The sequence below is a fragment of the Rattus rattus genome, chromosome 2 (genome assembly GCF_011064425.1).
Source record: "Rattus rattus isolate New Zealand chromosome 2, Rrattus_CSIRO_v1, whole genome shotgun sequence".
NCBI classification, from domain to species: Eukaryota; Metazoa; Chordata; class Mammalia; order Rodentia; family Muridae; genus Rattus; species Rattus rattus.
The window spans coordinates 133,065,557-133,085,615 of record NC_046155.1 but is presented as its reverse complement, the minus strand read 5'-3'; the positions used below and the strand labels follow the sequence as shown (position 1 = coordinate 133,085,615).

The following is a 20,059-nucleotide window of genomic DNA, read 5'->3' as shown; positions in this document are numbered from 1 at the left end:
TCAAAACCTAATTGAGAATTAAATGAGAAAATAACCCTAACGAATTACTGGTGTTTTGGAATCTATGAAACACTACACAAATGCAGACTCACTTCCTGAGCCTGACAGCATTACTTGCACTTAACGAAACGCAAATGGCAAACGTAGAGAGCACACAGAACAAGCACTTGGTCTATCATTTAGTGTGCTAACAGTCAAACTGTTGATGAACTCAATGTCTTAAAATGTTCATGTGTATTCTAAAATTGTCTACAAGAAGCTAAGGAGCATATACATTCTGTTCTTCAGACAAAAAGACAATTCCAGAGCAACTGACTCTAAAACTGTAAGGCACTGTCGAGAGGTAAAGTAGGAAGTACACTTTGGTCAGAGAGAAGGGTTATTTGAAAGGAATAAGCAAAGAAGATTATTTAGAGAATAATTCCTTCCAGTTTGCAAGCATTCTTCCTTAGATATTCTATAATACTTTTCTTTGGTATACAGAATTCTAGCAAATAATTTCATTACTCCTCACTGAAATGCACATATTATTGAAAGTATAAAACAGAAATGGCATATTTAATTCATAAACTGAAGTCAAATGTCTGAAGAAAGTTTTTACCCTAAAAAATTAAAATTGAGCATAATAACCTCTCTATATTTAGCTTTTATTTTAAATAACCATGAAGCAGTTTTACTTATTTCAATAATTTGGTTTTTAAGCACTTAAAATAATGTCTTTCTTCAAATCTTAATTTTGAATAGAAAATCCATTAAGAAAACAAACCAATGGACACCAGGGAGGCTTAGAAGACCTCAGAGAAAACTACAGACGACTATAAACAGTGTGTTTAAAGAACAGAGCTCAAGAGTGGGTCAACTTACAAGTGGGGGCATCATGCCCTTGCTTGAAGGGGGAATGACAACCCGTAGATCTGGTTTCCGACTGTTCATTCCAAGACTGCCCCCACCTGGTGGCGGGGGGGACTTTGTAGGCATGACTTTGCCTACACTATTCGCACCAGTATTTCCAATCAAATTTGGAGAGGCCCTTGAGTTTACAAATCCATTCCCTGGGAAAGGGAAAAACAGTTGTAGAGAGTCATTAAAATAGTTTAATTAATAAATTTAAAATAATGCTAACTGCCCATATATATGTATATATATATATGAACATATATATTTAATATATGTTTTTAAAATGATTAATTTTATAAGCTTAGATGATTAATTTTATAAAAAATAAGAATTTTGATTATGACATATAGTTTACCATTTATAATAAAACACAATGTGATTAATACTGTACTATTATTTTGACAGATACTCATTTGTATTTACATATTTTAAATCTTTTCTACTTTTGTATTTGTATCTTGAAATCTTGAAATGGGAGTCACCAGCAAAATGGCTCTTAGTGGGTAAAGACACTTGCTACCAAGCATGATGGCTTGAGTTTATTCTACAGGGCTTGCATGGTAGAGAGAACTGACTCCTGTAAGTTGTCCTCTGACCTCTACATGGACACCTTTTCACCTGCATGCCCCCTTCCAATAAATAAATAAGTTTAATAAAAAGAATAATTTATACTATAATATATGTATATTTTTGTACTTTAAGTGTTTGACTGATATGCCTTGGAAAAGGCTCTAAGTTTACCCTTTTTTCTGAACCTATAAACAATATTTTCTCTACCAATTTTCATACTGCTAGCCCCATATTTTTTCTCACTACTGAATATTGATACCTCTGGCTCTAAAAAAACAAAATAAAAGTCTCAACAAATAACATCCTCCAAGTTAGCATGGCTCCCACCTTTAGTAGGGACATGGCAAAGAGCGCAGTGTCTTCTGCAGCGGACACTGGGGACTGTGTCAACCATCACAGTTGCTACTGTACTCAGTTTTCCTGACACATATCCAAAGGAAGTCAACAGAACAAGAGAACTCACAAACAAAAGCAGGAGGAAAGTAAGGAGAGAACCCATAAAGCAGAGCACAATTCCACAGACGCATAAACACATTAAGAAACAACAACACAGGCAGGGCACTGTGCTGTGGCTTCTTCTCAGCACTGGGAAGGATGATAGCTGAGAGAAGGTGAGGCCTACCTACAACACACATCAGTAACCACAGAACCAAATCAACAACAAGGAACTTCATGAAAGGAAGCTACAGACTCAACCCAAGACTCCTGCAACAGAGTTAACCACTGTGGACTAAACAAATAAGCCACTTGAAGAAGAGACTTAAAACGGGAAGGAAACATTCCATAAGAAAATTAAGAAGGTGAAAAAGGAACCAACTAGAAATTCTGGAAATTAAAGAACCAATAAATCAAATCAAATAAAAGGTAGGAAGCATCTACAGAAAAGATGAAGAAGAGGAACTACTCAGGGATGAAAGACCAAGTTAAGACAGTAAAACATACAGATAAATATAAAAGCAACGAAATCAATTTCCAAGAAACCAAAATAAAGAAAAAGGAGCTAAGATAGTCCATGGCTCAAATAACCTATTCACTGAAATATGTGCTCGGAACTTCAAATAGACATGAGCAATGAACTCCTTCATGATATATCTGAGGCAAAATTTCAAAAATACAAAGAAGGATTGACAAGATGGATTGGTGGGTAAAAGCACTTGCTGCCAAGACTGATGATCTGAGTTCAAACCCTGGGACCCACATAGTGAAAGAAAAACTGACTCTAGCAGAATTTTCTTCAATTTCCACACACATTGCAGAGACATATGCATATACCCCACGCATATACACAATAAATGCAAAGAAACAATACTAAAAGCATTAAGGCAAGGTCAGTGAGGCGGCTCGGTAGGTAAATGCAACTGAGTGTAGGCAGGACAACCTGTCTTCCATCCCTGGATCCTATAAAGTAGCAAAGGAAAAACCTGGTTGACTTTTGACCTCAAAGCATGTGTCATGGTACATATGTTTATCCCCCACGTCACCCCCCCCCATTTACTTAAAACAAACAACCCAATAAGTTATGAGGGAAAAACATCAACTCACAGAGGCAAAAATATTAGAATAATAGTAGACCAGAAGGCCTAAAAGTAAGGAAAGTAAAGAATAGTGTATTTCGCAGCGTATAATAAGCCATTATTGTCCAACCCAGCAAAACCATCTATTAAAATTGATGGAGAACCAAGTTAAGCACAAGTAATATAATCTGTGGCAGCTAAGCAAAAAGTGCAGGAAATGCTTAAAGAATAATATACACAAGGAGTTTGACAGTTTACCTACAACACAAGAGTACATTTTATGAAAGAAAGTATTTAAAAAAGGTGAAAAGAGATAAAATTCATAAGGTACAAAACCAGCAAACTACTCTAAGAAGGAAAAAACAATGAAAACCAACCAGAACAACTGCCAACAAAAATCAACAGTAATAACAAACCCTTCTTAATAACCTGAATGCAAGTGACTATTTTACCATTTAAAGACACAGACTATCAGACTATGCTTAAAAACAAGGTCTTACTATTCAGTTGGCTCTAAGAAACTCATGTAACTAGAAGAGACCCAAAATCTGAGAGCTTGTCCAAGGCTCGTCAACCTACCAAGCAACAGAGAGCTGCCAACTAGCTGACCTAGCAATGCTCACACCTGAGAGTGAAGACTTGGAACCACACCCAGTTAGGAGAAGAGAACCACTACATATTAACCAAAGGAACCTTCATCGACCAGCAGGGCAGAACTATTGTAAATGTTTACAAACAAATCCAGAAGCCTTTCAGGTTTTAGATCTGTTCTTGCTACATAGGTTTCTTAGAGGCAGCTGAATAGTTAGACTTCATTTTTAAGTATGGTCTGTTAGTCCACCTTTCAGTGGTGAATGAGCCGTTTGAGCTCAGGTCATTATTGACAGGGTTTGCTGTTGGCGTTGATTTTATTAGCAGTTGTGGTACTTGATTTTCCTTGGTCATTCATACAAACATTAAAAGGCACAAAGACTACATGAGATCCTGACACAGTACCACAGGAGACTCCATTACATAAGCAGGTCTTCCAAAAGGAAAATTAGCAAAAAACTCTTCATACCTTAAGTATTAAATAAATCAACTGGATTTAATAGGTATTTAACAAAGCATTCTAGCTAAAGAGAGACTATACACTTCTCAGGAGCACATGGAACCATTACTAAAACTGATATCACGGACAATAAAGGAAGCTTTAAATAAAGACAAAACCCCTGAAATGACTCCCTGCATCTAATCAATCACAAGTACACTAAACAAGAAATCGACAGCAAGACTAAGCTCAGAAAATACATAAATACTTGGAGACTAAGCTATACTTTTTTGAATTTTTGAAAGCTATACTTTTCAATTTTTAAATTGAAGCTCAGTTTTAAAATCAGAGAAGACACTGTAAAACTCTTAAGAGTCAAATGACTACTAAAGTACAACCTACTAGAGCCTCTGGGATCTCAATAGCTCTGTGTTCATACTTTAAAAAACCAGAAGGAGTTCATAAACAACCTAATGTACCTCAAAGCTCTAGAAGGCAAGAAATCAACCCAGGATTAAACGGATTCACCACCAAATTCTCCCAAACTTCTAGAAAAAAAAAAGTATAACATTTCTACCAAACTCATTCTATGATACCAGTATTATCATGATAACAAAACCAGAAAAAGACACAACCAAAAAGGAAAACTAGAGACTAATCTGTATAATGAACACAGATACAAAAATTCTCAGCAAATACTTGCAAACTGAATTCAAGATCACATTAAGATGTCCGATCATGTTCAAATTTGTATCATCCCAGTGACACACAGCTGATTCAGCAGAAGCAAATCAATATATGTTATACTCCTATTAACAGACTTTAAGACAGAGAAACCCTATGACAACCTCAACAGGAGGGGTTTTTGACAAAGTTTAATCCATATTCATAATTAAAAAGCCCTGAAGAAAAAAGTACAACAGAACAAACCTCAACATAGTAAAGGGTATCTGAGGCAAGCTGAGCTACTCTCCTGCCTCAAATAGTAAAGGGCACCTAAGACAAGCTCAGCCACTCTCCTGCCAATGGAAAGAGCTGAGAACATTTCCTCTAGGAGGAAACAGAATGTCAGTTCGCACTATTATTCAATATAGTGCTTCAAGACTTACAACTTTCAGTAGTTATAAGAAAAAATCAACATATAAAGTTAATACTTTATACACATAGACATAGACACAGACCAAATTTGATACAAATGGACTAAGAAATAAGAAAAAATATCATTTTTTATGTTTTTAAAACTATAAATAAATCTAACCAAGGCGGTCAAAGACTCCTATAAGGGAATTTTTAAGAAACTAAAAGAAACAATCTGAAGACATTAGATAAACAGAAGAACGCCCATGCTCCTGAACTGGCAGGATGAACACTCTGAAATGGCCACAGTGCCAAAATTAACCCTCACAGTCACTGCAATTCTCAGCAAAATGTTAATAGCTAGTTCCTAGAACTAGAAAACTCTAAAAATTCATGAAGTAGCCAAAGTAATCTTAGGCAAAAAGCACATATTACAGAGCCATAATGAGAAATACAGCATACAGCTAGCTGGCATAAAAATTATGACATGTAGATCAATGGAATACAATATAGGACTTGCAGATAAATCCAAACAGCTATGGACACCTAGCTGCTGACAAAGTGCATGCACTTTGAATAGATATCCTATTCAATAAATGGTGTTGGCGAAACTGGATATACACCCATACAGAAATGAAATTAGACCCCTATTTCTTTCTTTCTTTCTTTCTTTTTTTTTTTATTAACTTGAGTATTTCTTATTTACATTTCGAGTGTTATTCCCTTTCCCGGTTTCTGGGCAAACATCCCCCTAATCCCTCCCCCTCCCCTTCTTTATGGGTGTTCCCCTCCCCACCCTCCCCCCATTGCCGCCCTCCCCGCAACAATCACGTTCACTGGGGGTTCAGTCTTAGCAGGACCAAGGGCTTCCCCTTCCACTGGTGCTCTTACTAGGATATTCATTGCTACCTATGAGGTCAGAGTCCAGGGTCAGTCTTTAGGTAGTGGCTTAGTCCCTGGAAGCTCTGGTTGCTTGGCATTGTTGTTCATAAGGGGTCTCGAGCCCTTTCAAGCTCTTCCAGTTCATTCTCTGATTCCTTCAACGGGTAGACCCCTATTTCTAACCCTGGACAAAAATCTACTCAATGTGAATCAAAGACCTTTTAACTGGAATACTGAAATTGCTACGAAGAAAGACTTCCAATAGATAAGTATAAGCTGAACCCCAGTATGACAGCAAATGCCCCAGAGAAAATGCCAATGAGAGTATTTGAAATCAAAAACCTTACAAAGGAAACTATCAGCAGTGGGGAAATGGCTTGGTGGGTAAAGTGCTTTCTGCACATGCAGGATGGCCAAAACCAGGTATTAGGATTGAAGACATAGCTCAGTGGTTAAGAGCATTTGCTACTTTTACAGAGTATATGAGTTAGTTCTTAACCATCCACAATCACCTATGGCTCCCCTTCTTCTAGTATTAAGGGCACCTACACACACACTTGGACATGCACACATGGTGCATACATGTACACACACACACACACACACACAAAGTAAATCTTAAAAGAAAGACAGGTATGATGATACATGCCTGCAACCCCCAGTGGTGATGGTGTGGTGGGAATAATCAGACCCAGGGATTGAAGTACAAGCAACAGTGAGACCCTGCCTCCAAAATAAGATGGAGAGGGTCAAGAAGCCAGCACAACATGAACCTCTGTCACCATCCAGCATACCTGGGCACATTAGCACACACATGCATATACCACATACATCTTAATTTTATAGAATTTCTTGAATGAAACAATCATGTTTACTTGCTATACGAGTGGAGGTTTACAAAGCAAATTCAGGCATATTAAGTAACATATAGTCAAATGATCGACTGATATATGAATTCTATAATTTAATTTTTAAAGTTATATTTATTTGTGGAGGAGAGGCATGCCTGGAAATCAGAGGACAGCTTTACAGGTTGGTTCTTTTCTGCTCTCATGTGGAATCTGGGGACTGAACTCAGCCTAACAGATCTGGGGCAAGCACGTCTACCTGCTGAGCTCATTTGGCAGTCCTGAATTTGAAAACTTACAAGACTATAATTAGGGGGATGAAGCGAGAGCTTGGTAGTTAAGAGTACTGGGTTGCTCTTTCAGAGGACCAGGGTTCGATGCTAAGCATAGACTTGGCAGCTCACAACCACCTGTAACTACAATTGTAAGGGATCCGATGCCTTCTTCAGGCCTCTTAGGGTAACAGGTACATGTGCGGTGCACAGACAGACATGCAGGAAAAACACCCCCACACATAAAAAAATAATAAAAATTAAAAAGAAATCAATACTATGCTTAGGAAGATAATAAAAGTTTGTGAAGATAAAGTTTTGAAGAAAATAGAGGCCTTACTATAATTATCTGCTTATAAATTTACTCAGGGTTGAAAATACTATTATACTTGTACAAAAACTAGAAAATTAACATATCAGTATGATAGGATCATCTCTGTAGACTCCTAGCTACTACACTGATAAGCTGGCACCTGAATACTGATGGCGAAGACAAGAGAGGCAGTGGCATCTAAGATCTGTCCACTTCTGCTCAAGGTGCTCTTGGAACCTCACTATGCTTTTTCCCTGCCCTTTATTTCAACTAATTCTCACATTCTCAAAAATTTTACCAGGTGACATAACAATTTTTGTGTAAGACTTTACTTTGTTGTGGAGACTGTTATTTTGGTTGATTTTGTGAGGCTATTTCCTGCATTCTGCTTTTATTGTCTTGAAGGTATCTATTCAATCTAGGCTCAATATCTTTTCCACACTCTGAAGAGCAATTTCCTGCATCTCCTGTAAGCTTCAGGGAGCAATGCGATTGGGGGAAAACATCACCTCTTCTCTAGGTCATTCACTTATGGAGCAGAACAGAACTCACTCAAGAGCTAGTCCAGATTTGGTTATCTGGAGGATAAAAAATATTTTACAAATAACATATTCAAAGTTAGAAGAACTTTATAATTTTACACTGCAGAGCAATAAGGTTAATGAAGTTTCTGTTAATATGTATGTTCATATGTGTGTTTTGACTCTCCAGTACTTGAAAGGCTATTTCATGGACTTAAACTAAAATCTAAACACCCTTCCCCCATTTTAATATTATTATTCGATGATGCATATATGTAATTTAGAGGCATACATCATTAAGAAGCACGAATGCCACTTTCCCATGTGATGTCGATAATGCATTTTACATGAGACCATAGTAACCCATGAGAATCAAGTTACAAGAGTGAAGGGGAGTTAAAAGCACAGTAACTTAGTGTTCCACCAGGGCACCGCAGCAGATAGTTAAGTACAGGATGATGTAAATGTCTGGCAACTTGCCAGGCTGAAGCTAATCACAAGTGCATGCTTGTTTTTCTTTCAGACTGTATCGGCCATGCCTCTTAGCTTCTGTTTAAGTTCTATAATGGAGACACTGTACAGGATGATTTGTCTTTTTAATTGAACAAATCTAAGTTAGTTTGATTATTGTTAAAATTTGAATAGTAACATTACTGTAACAAAAACACTCTTGAGTAAACCATATGCTTATGCCTCCAGAAACTTAACAGGCCTCACCTCAATTATAGTCCAACCAGTAGAAGGCATGCTGTTCCATTACATCAACTCAGCTCATATTTCAGAATATGAATCCTATCATTTGAACCAATGTATTCAAGTGGATGGCAAGTTTTTTCCATGGCCTTAGGACTACTGCTCTTCTAGCACTAAACTGTAGATGACTATGCCATTCATGCTTTACTATGAAGCCACTTTTGAAGTCCAGCTGTCAAGCAAACTTCAGAGGACTCTAAAAACCTCAAGCAAGATCCAAACTGGAAGTGGTAGCACACACTCTTAATTTTAGTACTTGGGAGGCTGAGGCTGGCAGATGAGTGTGAGTATGAGGCCAGGCAGGTCAAATTGGAAGCTTCAGGCCAGTCAGGGCTGCACAGTGACAGTAACAACAAAACTGACATGCTCAGCACACTACTCAGTACATATGCTGAAATTCATAGCGACAGATTTTAAAGTGTTATTTATGTGAAGATATAAAATTTATTAAAATATAAAAATTCATGATCTTGAAGTAATCAATGACATATTCACTTAGTTTGATGACAATTCCCATGTAATGGACAATATGGATTGTATCAGAAAGAGCCCTACTTTCAAAATACTATCTTTCTTACCCATCTGTCCTGGGTGGACTGCACTAAGGACACAACTTTCTCCTCTGCCAGAGGCTTCATCACTTCTCGAGTAATCTGATGACTGAAGCATGCAATTGCAAATTCCTGCTTCATTTCCCTTAATTTTTAGTTCAAATTCAACTTCCAGGGGCTACTTTCTCCAGATAAATGCTATCATCTCAAACCATGTTTTAAATCCTTTTATTGATGTCACCCTCTGCCACTCCTATGCCACCTTCATACAATTGTCCATCCAACACAGTCCAGTTCATCCATCCTTTTAGCCTCCACTGCTCTGGCACCATGCAATCCCCAACCTTCACTTTCATTCAACACCTAACAATTCCAGAAGTTTCTAGTCCAATACTTTTTTTCCCCCCACAACATGTTTTTATGAAAAGTAGTTAGAGGCTGGGGAGAAAGTACATGTATATAAAACATACACATATACATATACTATTCTCACCCACCAAGCCCCACAATCTTTTTTAAATGTAGGTACTGAATATATCAATTGTTTTCCCAATCTTGACATTATAATATAGGTCAAAGGTTAAATAAACATCTGAGCTACAATATAAGCTGAGTAACACATTTATAGTCTCAGCATTGAAATACTAACAAATAACAAATGGTCTTGAACAAATAGTCACCATGACAGAGCTATATAAATTATAGTATTACAACTGCCAGTTTAAGTTTTCAATAATGACAGATAGAAAACAAAACAAAACATAAAGTATCAAATCAGAGGGAAAAAATACACCAAACAAAGCAATTTACTACAATAAAAATTTTATGACTTTAAGGATACTGTCATTATTATGTCACATAAAGTTCAAAAAGTGAAAGAAAGGAGGAAACATTTGTTATGATATAACCCTAACTACTGGAATCAATTTGGGGTTCCTTATGGTTTTTTTCTATATGTATATGTTGTGGTTTGCCCTGGAGTTATCTGTATTTTGATGCTAATTCCACTGCCCCAAGGACAGCGGTCTAGTCACAAACTCTAGAATCAGGTGACTTCACCAGAACCTCACCACTGAATTTATAAAGTACAGGTGAGGGGCAGGTACAAGATAGAAGGAGGCCTGTCATTGGAGGAGAAGGAAGGATGGGCGGGAGAGAAGTTTGAAGGAAGAGGAGGAGACTAGGACAGAAAAGAAGAGACAGGAGGGAGAGGGTGAGAAGCCGTGGCAGGACAAGATGGCAGGTGACGTTGAGATTCTGCTCTGTGTATTTACAGGTTGTTATTAATGTTCTCAAGGGATGAATGGTACTGGGCTTTGTATGTTTAAGTGGGCAATTATATCTTATCAATTGGATCTAGATTATTGTGTTGTGTGTTCTTTTATGTGAGGGTTTGAGTGTAGGAAAGTGCGGCTGGGATGTGTTTCCGCCAAGATATCTAGCAGATATCTTGGGGCACTGCGATGCAGACCAAGCGGGTAAAAGACAAACCATACTTTTTAATTTTTATATTTTTACTACAACATGTATATTTTCTGCATAGTTTTAAATCACAACAAAAAAGCTCATTTGGAATTTACCTAATTTTCACATTGCTTACTATGTTTATTTCACCCCATTTTTCCCTGCCACAAAGTGAGCATGCACCTTTACATATTTTACTTTACTGAAAGATTCATTTATCTTTATGTGAAGGGGTGTTTGTCTTTATGTGTGTCTGTGGACCATATGAATGCCTGGTAACCCCTCAGAAGCCAGAGGAAACCATCAGATCCTCTGGAACTGGAGTTATTGATAGGCCTGAGCCTCCATGCGGGCTGGGAACTGAATCCAGGTCCTGTGCAAGAGCAACCAATGCTTTTAACTGCTAAGCCACCTCTCCAGCCCCTAGCTTACTTCTTTAGACAAAGTCTCAGATATTTTATAACCACTGCAATCTTTCAAAGTTTTTAATAAAGACTATAAGGTGTCAAAAGCATGTATGAAGGCCATCGGCTTCATTACATCTTTTGGGTGTTCAAATAAAAGGGAGTGCCAGATGCAAACTAGCAAGCGAAATTCATACTGATTTCCGGCACTTTAGTTTGAATACAGGCTTGCTACAAGCTGCTGTGTAGATCAGGCTGCTCTAGAACCCAGGATTCTCTTTGTCCCATATAGCCTCTGAAATTCTGTGGTTACAGGTATGCCCCAAATTCACACTAAGACACTGGCTCTAACTAAAATACTGCTGGGTACACAATTTGTGTATACAATGTTGGTGACTAAATTCAATGCTTCATACATGCTCAACAAATAATACTCAATAGTTATATTCTTAATCCACTATGCACAACAGATTCCAAATAACAGACTAACATCATTGAATTACAAAAAGAAAAAAGTACAATACAAATAGTGTGGCTACTAAGAGGGATTGTTTATTTCTGGTTCGCTTTACACAGTCTACAGTCTTCTGGAGTATCAGCCCAATGTGATATGAGTATGCAAGGCTTTCTTAAATACTGGTGGGCTCTACACATACTGTCTTATCGGTGTCAAAGAGGGAAAATATAAGTGTATATGAAAAGAATACATTTGGATCCAGACAATAAAGCAGGGTTACAATTAAATAAATCATACATATAATATGAAAATACACATACATGATCATAGCAGTCCCAATGTAACTGATAGTAAAACCTTTATATACTTTCCTACGTTTGATCTCTTAGGACCTTATAGCCTTATAGTTTTACTTAATCCAGTTAAATCTGCTAAAACATTATTAAAGTATTTAATAAGGTGCAGACATAACATCAAAATCATAATCTATCTTTACCACATGTCAGGCCTGGAAAGACAGGTTTATGACATTTTAAAATATATTTTAGAATCATTTATTTTATGTGTATGAATGTTTTGTATATGTGTATGTGTGTTTATGTATGTGTGTGTGTATGTGTGTGTGTATGTATGTATGTATGTATGTATGTATGTATGTATGCATGCACGCATTCGTACTACACATGCACCTGATGCCCAGCATAGACAGAAGGTATTGGATTCTCTGGAACCGGAATTGTAATTGTAAGCCTCCATATGGGTGCTAGAATACAAACCAAAAGAGCAACAAATACTCCTGACTGTGGAGCCATCTTTCCAGCCCTATTAAGAACCATCTTTAAACCACCGAGAAACCAGAAGGCTAGAGCCCAAGTGAACTAGAAATAAACACTCTTAGTATCCACACTATTTGCATCATATCATTTTATTTTGTTTTAAATTAGATGGTGGTAATCTGTTGTTTAGGACCTACTGTGCATAGTATATTGGGAATAGAGCTATTTAAGTGTTTGTTGAGGATGTATGAGGCTTTAGATTTAATCACCACCATCACACATGCTGGGTTAGTCCCAAAGTGAAAAAGCCTATTTGGCTATTACTATGACGAACTGTGAATGCTCTACACATGACCACCAAAGCATAGCCTCAAGAGCAATCACTTGGATCTCTAACTTTAGTAGTATACACACATTTCTTTTTACTCTAATTTCTGAAAACGTTTAATAGTTTTAAAATAAAAACCTTTGCCAATAGTTCAACTTTAGTGATGACAAAAGTTACATAAAAGCCATCTCCCTAAGGCGTTATCTTAGAAGGCAAGTGCCAAACTGCCTTCTATATATGTTAGCTGCTGTCAAGTCTTAGAGAAGCTGCTTGCAGTAGGCAACGGTCAATACAGAGACTCACAGCTAATTCAAGTACTGAGAGAGCAACTGTTGAGTACTCAACCCCAATGGGAAGATCGATTATCACCCTCCCCAGGAAGGCACAGGGAACATCGTGTGAGAAGGGTGGAAAGAATGGAAGAACTGAAGGATCAGGAGGAATACTGAGAAATGCTGTCTGCTGTCTTCCAGCATGACATGACCACCACAATCACAACGTACAGAAGCTCTAACTACCTGCACAAGATCGAGTCATCCAACATTCTAACACGGATTAGGGAGGAACTCCACCCTTAGTGGAGGAGTTGTTGCAGTTAACAGCTACTGGGAGAGGGAAGGCCATTTTTCCTTAGGGTTGTAGTTGTTGGTATGGTGTCTGTGCTCTGGTGGATTGTCTCACTCCCACTGGCAAGCAGGTAGCACTAACTGAGCTCAGTGGATTACTTAAAAAAGAAAAGAAGGAAGGGGACGATGAAGGCAGGAGGAGGCTGTGTGGGCATGAGGGCATGGAGGGAGTAAGAAGAGGAATGGTAGCCATGGAGATACTCAAGGCACACTATGCATGAGATACGTGTACATCTACAAGATACTGTCAGTACTTACCCACAGGACTATTTCCAGCTCCATTTGGTACCGTGAGGTCTGTAGTGCTCAACATCCCACCTAACAATATCACAGAGGAAAGAAAGAATGAATAAAAATTGGCTTTCTTTATTTCACAAACAGCCAAATGAAGTCATCTCACTATAATCTACACTCTGTTCTTAAACATCAAACCAAAACAAAATTAGCTCAGTAGAAAGCTGCCACTAATGTATAATTTGATAAAATTTAACTCTCTCTATATATTACTATAGTATAATTATACATGTAACATGCTTATTCATGCTATACATAGTGTACACAACCCCCGGACTTAAGTATTAAGCTCCTGATATAGTGGCATCCCGTGCATCAGTATAACCGGTAAACACTGAGGAGAATGAGACGATTCACATGGAGCACTATTATCAAACTCAGGACTTAGGGGAGGCAATGCAAAACTGCAGGGACTAAGGCGGCAAATACACTGCAAAATCATGTTGAACTAAGCAGGAAGAGGTGCACAGCATCCTCCCACTCCTGGATCTCTAACACGATGCTTCACATTTAACTTTAAATCTTCACTTACGACACTCAAGTTAAATTCTCTGCCTGCCTGTCACAGCATGGCTTTCACATGATAAGGAAAAGTTATAGGTGTTGTATTCTCTATATTACTGTACTTTGGCCAGAACTTTTTTTCCCATGAATGTTTAAAAAAAAGTACTTAAAATGGACTTAATTGTGTAGCAGCAACTCTTGCACATCCTGACAATTAAGTGGGTTTTGTTTACTTTTGTTTTGTTTTTTTTAAACAAGGTCTCTCTACATAGCTGTGACACTCACTAGGTAGAAGGGTTATCCTCAAACTCAGAGATCTGGCTGCCTCCCAAGTGCTAGGATTAAAGGCATGTGCCAGCACAGCTGGCCTGATAATCAAGACTAAGGACAAACTTTTTTCTGTCAGCAAATCCTTGCTCATCCCCCCTTTTTTTTTTTTTTTTTTTTTATTAACTTGAGTATTTCTTATGTACATTTGAGTGTTATTCCTTTCCTGGTTTCCGGGCAAACATCCCTTCCCTCCCCCTTCCTTATGGGTGTTCCCTCCCCACCCCCCCCCATTGCCGCCCTCCCGACAGTCTAGTTCACTGGGGGTTCAGTCTTAGCAGGACCCAGGGCTTCCCCTTCCACTGGTGCTCTTACTAGGATATTCATTGCTACCTATAGGTCAGAGTCCAGGGTCAGTCCATGTATAGTCTTTAGGTAGTGGCTTAGTCCCTGGAAGCTCTGGTTGCTTGGCATTGTTGTACATATGGGGTCTCAAGCCCCTTCAAGCTCTTCAGTTCATTCTCTGATTCCTTCAACAGGGGGTCCGTTCTCAGTTCAGTGGTTGCTCATCCCCTTTTTAAGAGAGCAAAGAGAATACTTCACAACGTACCTGCACTGCCAGTGCTTGGTGGTCTCTGCGGAGCTCCCGGAGACACATTTCTATGTAGCGTGGCTGGGGGTGGAGACAGCATGCTGGACTCTGCTAATGTCGAGCTGGCTGCCAAAGACGGTGACACGAGTGAACTCCCTGGGTTAGTGTACGACAAAGCATTAGGGCTGGTCACAGGGACTGTGACAGACATTGAGAAGTTCTGAGGTGGCAAGCCAGGCTGTAAGGAAAGAACAAGAAAGAGAAAACTATGGGTTTCATTTTATCAACATTAAATAACTTTAATTTGACTACGTAGTTCTCATTACCAAAGTAGAGGATGGGGACAGTTTCTTCATTTGCAATGTTAGGCAATTTTCTCTAGATTTATACTTGAACATGAATATACCAGACATAAACTTTTTCATTTTCAATTTTATACTGACTGACGATGATAATATATAACTATATAATATGTTTCAAATATTCAAAGAGACGAAATGAAAAGTTAAACCTGGAATTAAAATAATACTGTTGAATTAACATTATAAAATATATCACAGTTACCAAGTAAGCATTAATTAGAACTTTAGTGCAAACCAATTTAACATTACATTTCTATTGGGGGAACCCAAATATAACCAAAGGGTTTGGAAAGTATAGGTATCTTATTAATACATCAAATTTGGAATAGTACGAATAAGTCCAGTATGAGTTGATTGATGGGTATTTTTAAAGTAGAAAAGTCAAATAATTGTATACAGAACACAATGTAATTTGTATGTAATGAAATATATAAAGAAGTCTATACAAGATTAACTATTGCCAAGTTAGAGAGTCTTGATATCTTTGAAACTCTACTAGAAAGAATAAATTATAAACATTAAGTATAAGAGCTATCTTCTTATCAAAATATTTTATGCTTTCTCTGAATGGTTACTTCCTAGTTTCCTCTGGTATTTCCTCCACAGACCAATCTCAATATATTTGTTGAACATGATAAACAGCAGGCTCCTTCATGGTGGGGGAAAGTAAAAATAAAAAACAAAAAACTGCATGAACAATAAAGCGATTTTATTATTTTTGCAGCTTAAAGTTTAACTGTGGCAACAACATCCCTGTGAGGTCACCACAATTTTCTTTGCTACTGTCTGTTTTTTAAAATGATGGTATGAGGTTAAAAAATGTCCTTAAAGCTATTGTCATGTGATTCTTCCTACCAACTATGTTAAAGACATGACACACATACGATGCGGTCATCCTTTAGGGCATAGTTCAAGATATTAAACCTTGACAATAAACAAATAAATGGCAGAACACCAGCACTGTGGCTGATGGTTCCAGGACAGCTGCGTCTACACAGAGTTAGAGACTGGAGACACAAGGATAGTCTTCCAAGATGTTTCAGTCCAAGTAGAGTTCAGTGAGCTCAAAATTGACTTTTTCACAGTGTTAGCTCTCTGTACACAGTAAAATTACAGTGACTATTTGTTTTGTGACTAGTTAAAGATATGGGTACCTAACAATAAATCCAGTCCTCCTTAGAGCTGAGAGTGTAAGAAAAGAGCAGTTATATACTTGGTTTTCTTGCTGTTCAAGACTTTGGTATGATATACAAAGAGCTCAACAGTCAATTCAGCTCTTCTAAAAATGAAGATAATTATGTAAAATAAGTAAAAATGATTTAGAGGCATGAAATCTTGCAACGAACTCACCTATGTTACATTTGGCATTCTTAAGAGCAAGTTTATGTTTACATATGTATGTATATTAAGTTATGGGCAAGACAGGAACACCTAACATATACTTTATATTAAAAATCAAAAAATTTTAAAACTAGAAGCAATCTTAAAAATTATGTGAGCCAACTCATTTACTTCCCAGATAAAAGAATTGTAATTCAGGGTATCTAGATAGCCTATAAAGGGCAATTAGTGGCAGAACATCAACTAAGATGTTTTTTCTTCATTTCTACACTGAAGACACGCAACATTTATTACTACAAGACTTTGGAAATTTTAAAGTTCTGTAAAACCAAAACGAGTTAATAACTGCCATCTTTTCTCTATACTCACTGTCCTTAATCTTCTGTACAAATGAGCAGGACGTATGGTCTATTTCTTCATGCACATGATAAAAGCACAAACCATACTTTAGTACTCACTGCGATTTTATGATTCCGCATCATATTATCAAATTCCTCATTAATTTTTTTATATTTTTCTTCTGTATGTGGAGTTAGCACATATGAAGTATCAGGGTCTGGGCTGTCGCAGCCTCTGTGTTCCTTCTTGTTCAGAGCCTAAATATGAAGTTAACAAAAAGGATCAACAAATAAAAAGTAAAGGTAAAGTGAAGTACTTACAGGGCCTCGTTTGAAAATAAAATCACTATCTTCATTTAGTTTGCTGAATCTGTCCTCCGAGAGTGGACTGTGCTCAAAGTAATCGTCAGCATCAGGGCTCTCACAACCATTAAGGCCTTTCTTTCTTAAAGTCTGAAATACAATTGGAAAATTCACACAAAAAGAATACTAACTTTCCATGAGTTTGTTTGTTTGTTTTGTTTTTCTAAAATGAGCACAGGTCGAATAAACAGATTATTTAAGAGCCACTGAATGATACTTAAAAGGCTACAAATATATTACAGTTCTCCAAGTCACATAAGCCTAAGGTAAGAAGAAACTGAGCTCTCCCAGTGCACATTAAGAAATACAGAGTATTTGCTTGTTTGGACTCTTCCTTTTCAAAGTGCTGAGAGAATACTAAAATCCCTTCATGTTCTGAGTCACAGTAAAGTCAGTAAGAATATAACAAGAATCTATCAAAGTGGTGTGTTGAGAAACTACGGCATCTTAATGCACAGGCCATATCTGCCATTTTATCTACAGGAATTTCTTTCTATTGAATAAAGATTTCTCTTATTCAATAGGAATTAGCCCAGAATTCCAATAATTTACTGCTAATTTGTTCTCTGTTATCATTTCCCCACATAATCATAAAATATAAAAACTTGAAACCAATGTTTGTGAACAATGACACCTTCCTATGTAAGATAAATGTCAACATTCTTAGTGACTTTACATACTTAAAAAATCTGTAGTGAAAAGTGATTCAGACTACATCCCCTCCCCGTTTGCTAGTTTTTTCTCTATAGTTCCTTCAATTTGTTTTAATCTAGAGTTGGTTTCTTGGTTAACTTTGAGTATCTATCAAGTAGTCCCCTGGACCACACTGATTCTTTTTTTCTTACTTTGAAGTAAAAATATAGTGGATGGTTAGTTTTCTTTTCTTTTCTTTTTTAAAGATGTATTTATTTATTAATATATAAGTACACTGTAGCTGTCTTCAGACACGCAGAAGAGGGCATCGGATCCCATTACAGATGGTTGTTAGCCACCATGTGGTTGCTGGGATTTGAACTCAGGACCTCTAGAAAAGCAGTCAGTGCCCTTAACCGCTGAGCCATCTCTCCAGCCCCAATGGTTAGTTTTCTAATTTCTCTTTTAAAGAAAAGTCATCATGAAATAACGTCTAATTTTTAAAGGAACAAACATCCTAGTGATTTAAAGATTACAGAATATTAATTTATCTTCAGAATGTTTAATTCCATTTTTGTCCTACCTGGGGATCCAGCCCATATACATAGAGCCGCCAAACCCAGACAATATTGCTGATGCCAAGAAGTGCATACTGACAGGAGCCTGATATAGCTGTCTCCTGAGAGGCTCTGCCAGAGTGTGACAAACACAGAGGCGAATGCTTGCAGCCAACCATCGAAATGGGAATGGGGTCCCCATTGGAGGAGTTAGAGAAAGGATTGAAAGAGGGTTTGCAACCTCATAAGAACAACAACCAACCAGAGTTCCCCGGGACTACCCACCACCCAAATTCTACACATGGACAGATCCATGGCTCCAGCTGCATATGTAACAGAGGATGGCCTTGTGGGGTACCAATGGGAGGAGAAGCCCTTGGTCCTGCCAAGGCTAGACACCCCCACCCAGTGTAGGGGAATGTCAGGGTGGGGAGGCAGGAAGGGGTGGGTGGTTGGGTGGGAGAATACCCTCATGGAAGAGGGGGTATGGGGGATGGGATAGGGTGTTTATGGACGGGAAACCAGGAAAGGAGATAATATTTGAAATGTAAATAAAAATATCCAATAAAAAAAAATCCTGATGTATCTTGTTTAAGGCAGAGCTATTAACAACTCAACAGTTCTGAACTATTTGAGTTTCTAACACAATTGAAAGCAGCGCTAGAGTTAAGTGTCCCATATGCCATTAGAGCTGAAACAAAGATTATCAAAGACATGTCACCAGCAAGTGATTAACTTAGATGTAATACCAGTGATCTTAGTACCCTGTAAAACTTGATTTGTTTAGCCCCTGTTTTTCCTGGAAATGTAAAGTATGCATGGAACATTACAATTTGAGAACCTTTCCTAAGTTTCTTCAAATGATTTTGAAACTTCACTTTACTCAGTATCACAGTTTTATATGCTAGAAATCATAGGCTCCTAGCAAATGCTTCTCTCACATGTTTTATAACTCTCAAAACTCATTAAAATACAATCATTAAACATAAGTGTGTTAGAAACACTACATCTATTGCCCCCAGCCCCCCAGTCACTGGTCTTAAGCTCTATAGACTGATAGTCTTACTATATTACATGTACATTTATGTGTACTTAGCAAAAAAAAAAAAAATATCCTCACCATCCCTGGTAGCAAGCTCTACTTGACACATTTCTGAAGTTGTTATATCAGTAGTGAAAAATATTAACAGTAAGAACGGAACATACTGAACCCTTAAAATCTACACAGCCCTAGCAAAAGAACAATAGAGTAGGTATCTGTGCATAATAGCAAAATGAAATTGATGACTTATTGTAATTTTAAATCTCTGGGTACTTTCCCCCAGTTTTCATGTATCTTAAAGGGTACATAATTCATCACTGGGGAAACAAGAACTTACTAAATACCCATTACTCCCATGAAAAAGTTGGGTCAACTGTTAGCACCAAGGTAGCAGAGACAGGAGGATGCCTAGAGCTTATAGACTCAATAACACTGTTTCAAAAGGACACACACACACACACACACACACACACACACACACAC

At 37.6% G+C, this 20,059-nt stretch overlaps 1 protein-coding gene across 5 annotated transcripts in view; it reads right to left on the bottom strand.

The window, feature by feature from the left end:
* Mef2a (myocyte enhancer factor 2A) overlaps positions 1 to 20,059 on the bottom strand; it is a 139,604-nt gene that overhangs the window by 18,081 nt on the left and 101,464 nt on the right. For 3 of the 5 annotated variants that reach the window (XM_032893429.1, XM_032893430.1, XM_032893432.1), the window contains 4 exons: positions 17,102 to 17,239; positions 14,959 to 15,178; positions 13,542 to 13,601; positions 865 to 1,052 (listed from right to left, as the gene is read on the bottom strand). In XM_032893429.1, coding sequence (XP_032749320.1) covers positions 865 to 1,052; positions 13,542 to 13,601; positions 14,959 to 15,178; positions 17,102 to 17,239 — 606 coding nt within the window. Of the gene's footprint in view, positions 1 to 864; positions 1,053 to 13,541; positions 13,602 to 14,958; positions 15,179 to 17,101; positions 17,240 to 17,302; positions 17,435 to 20,059 lie in introns of all 5 variants that reach the window. The other 2 variants (XM_032893431.1, XM_032893434.1) reach the window with 1 other exon arrangement.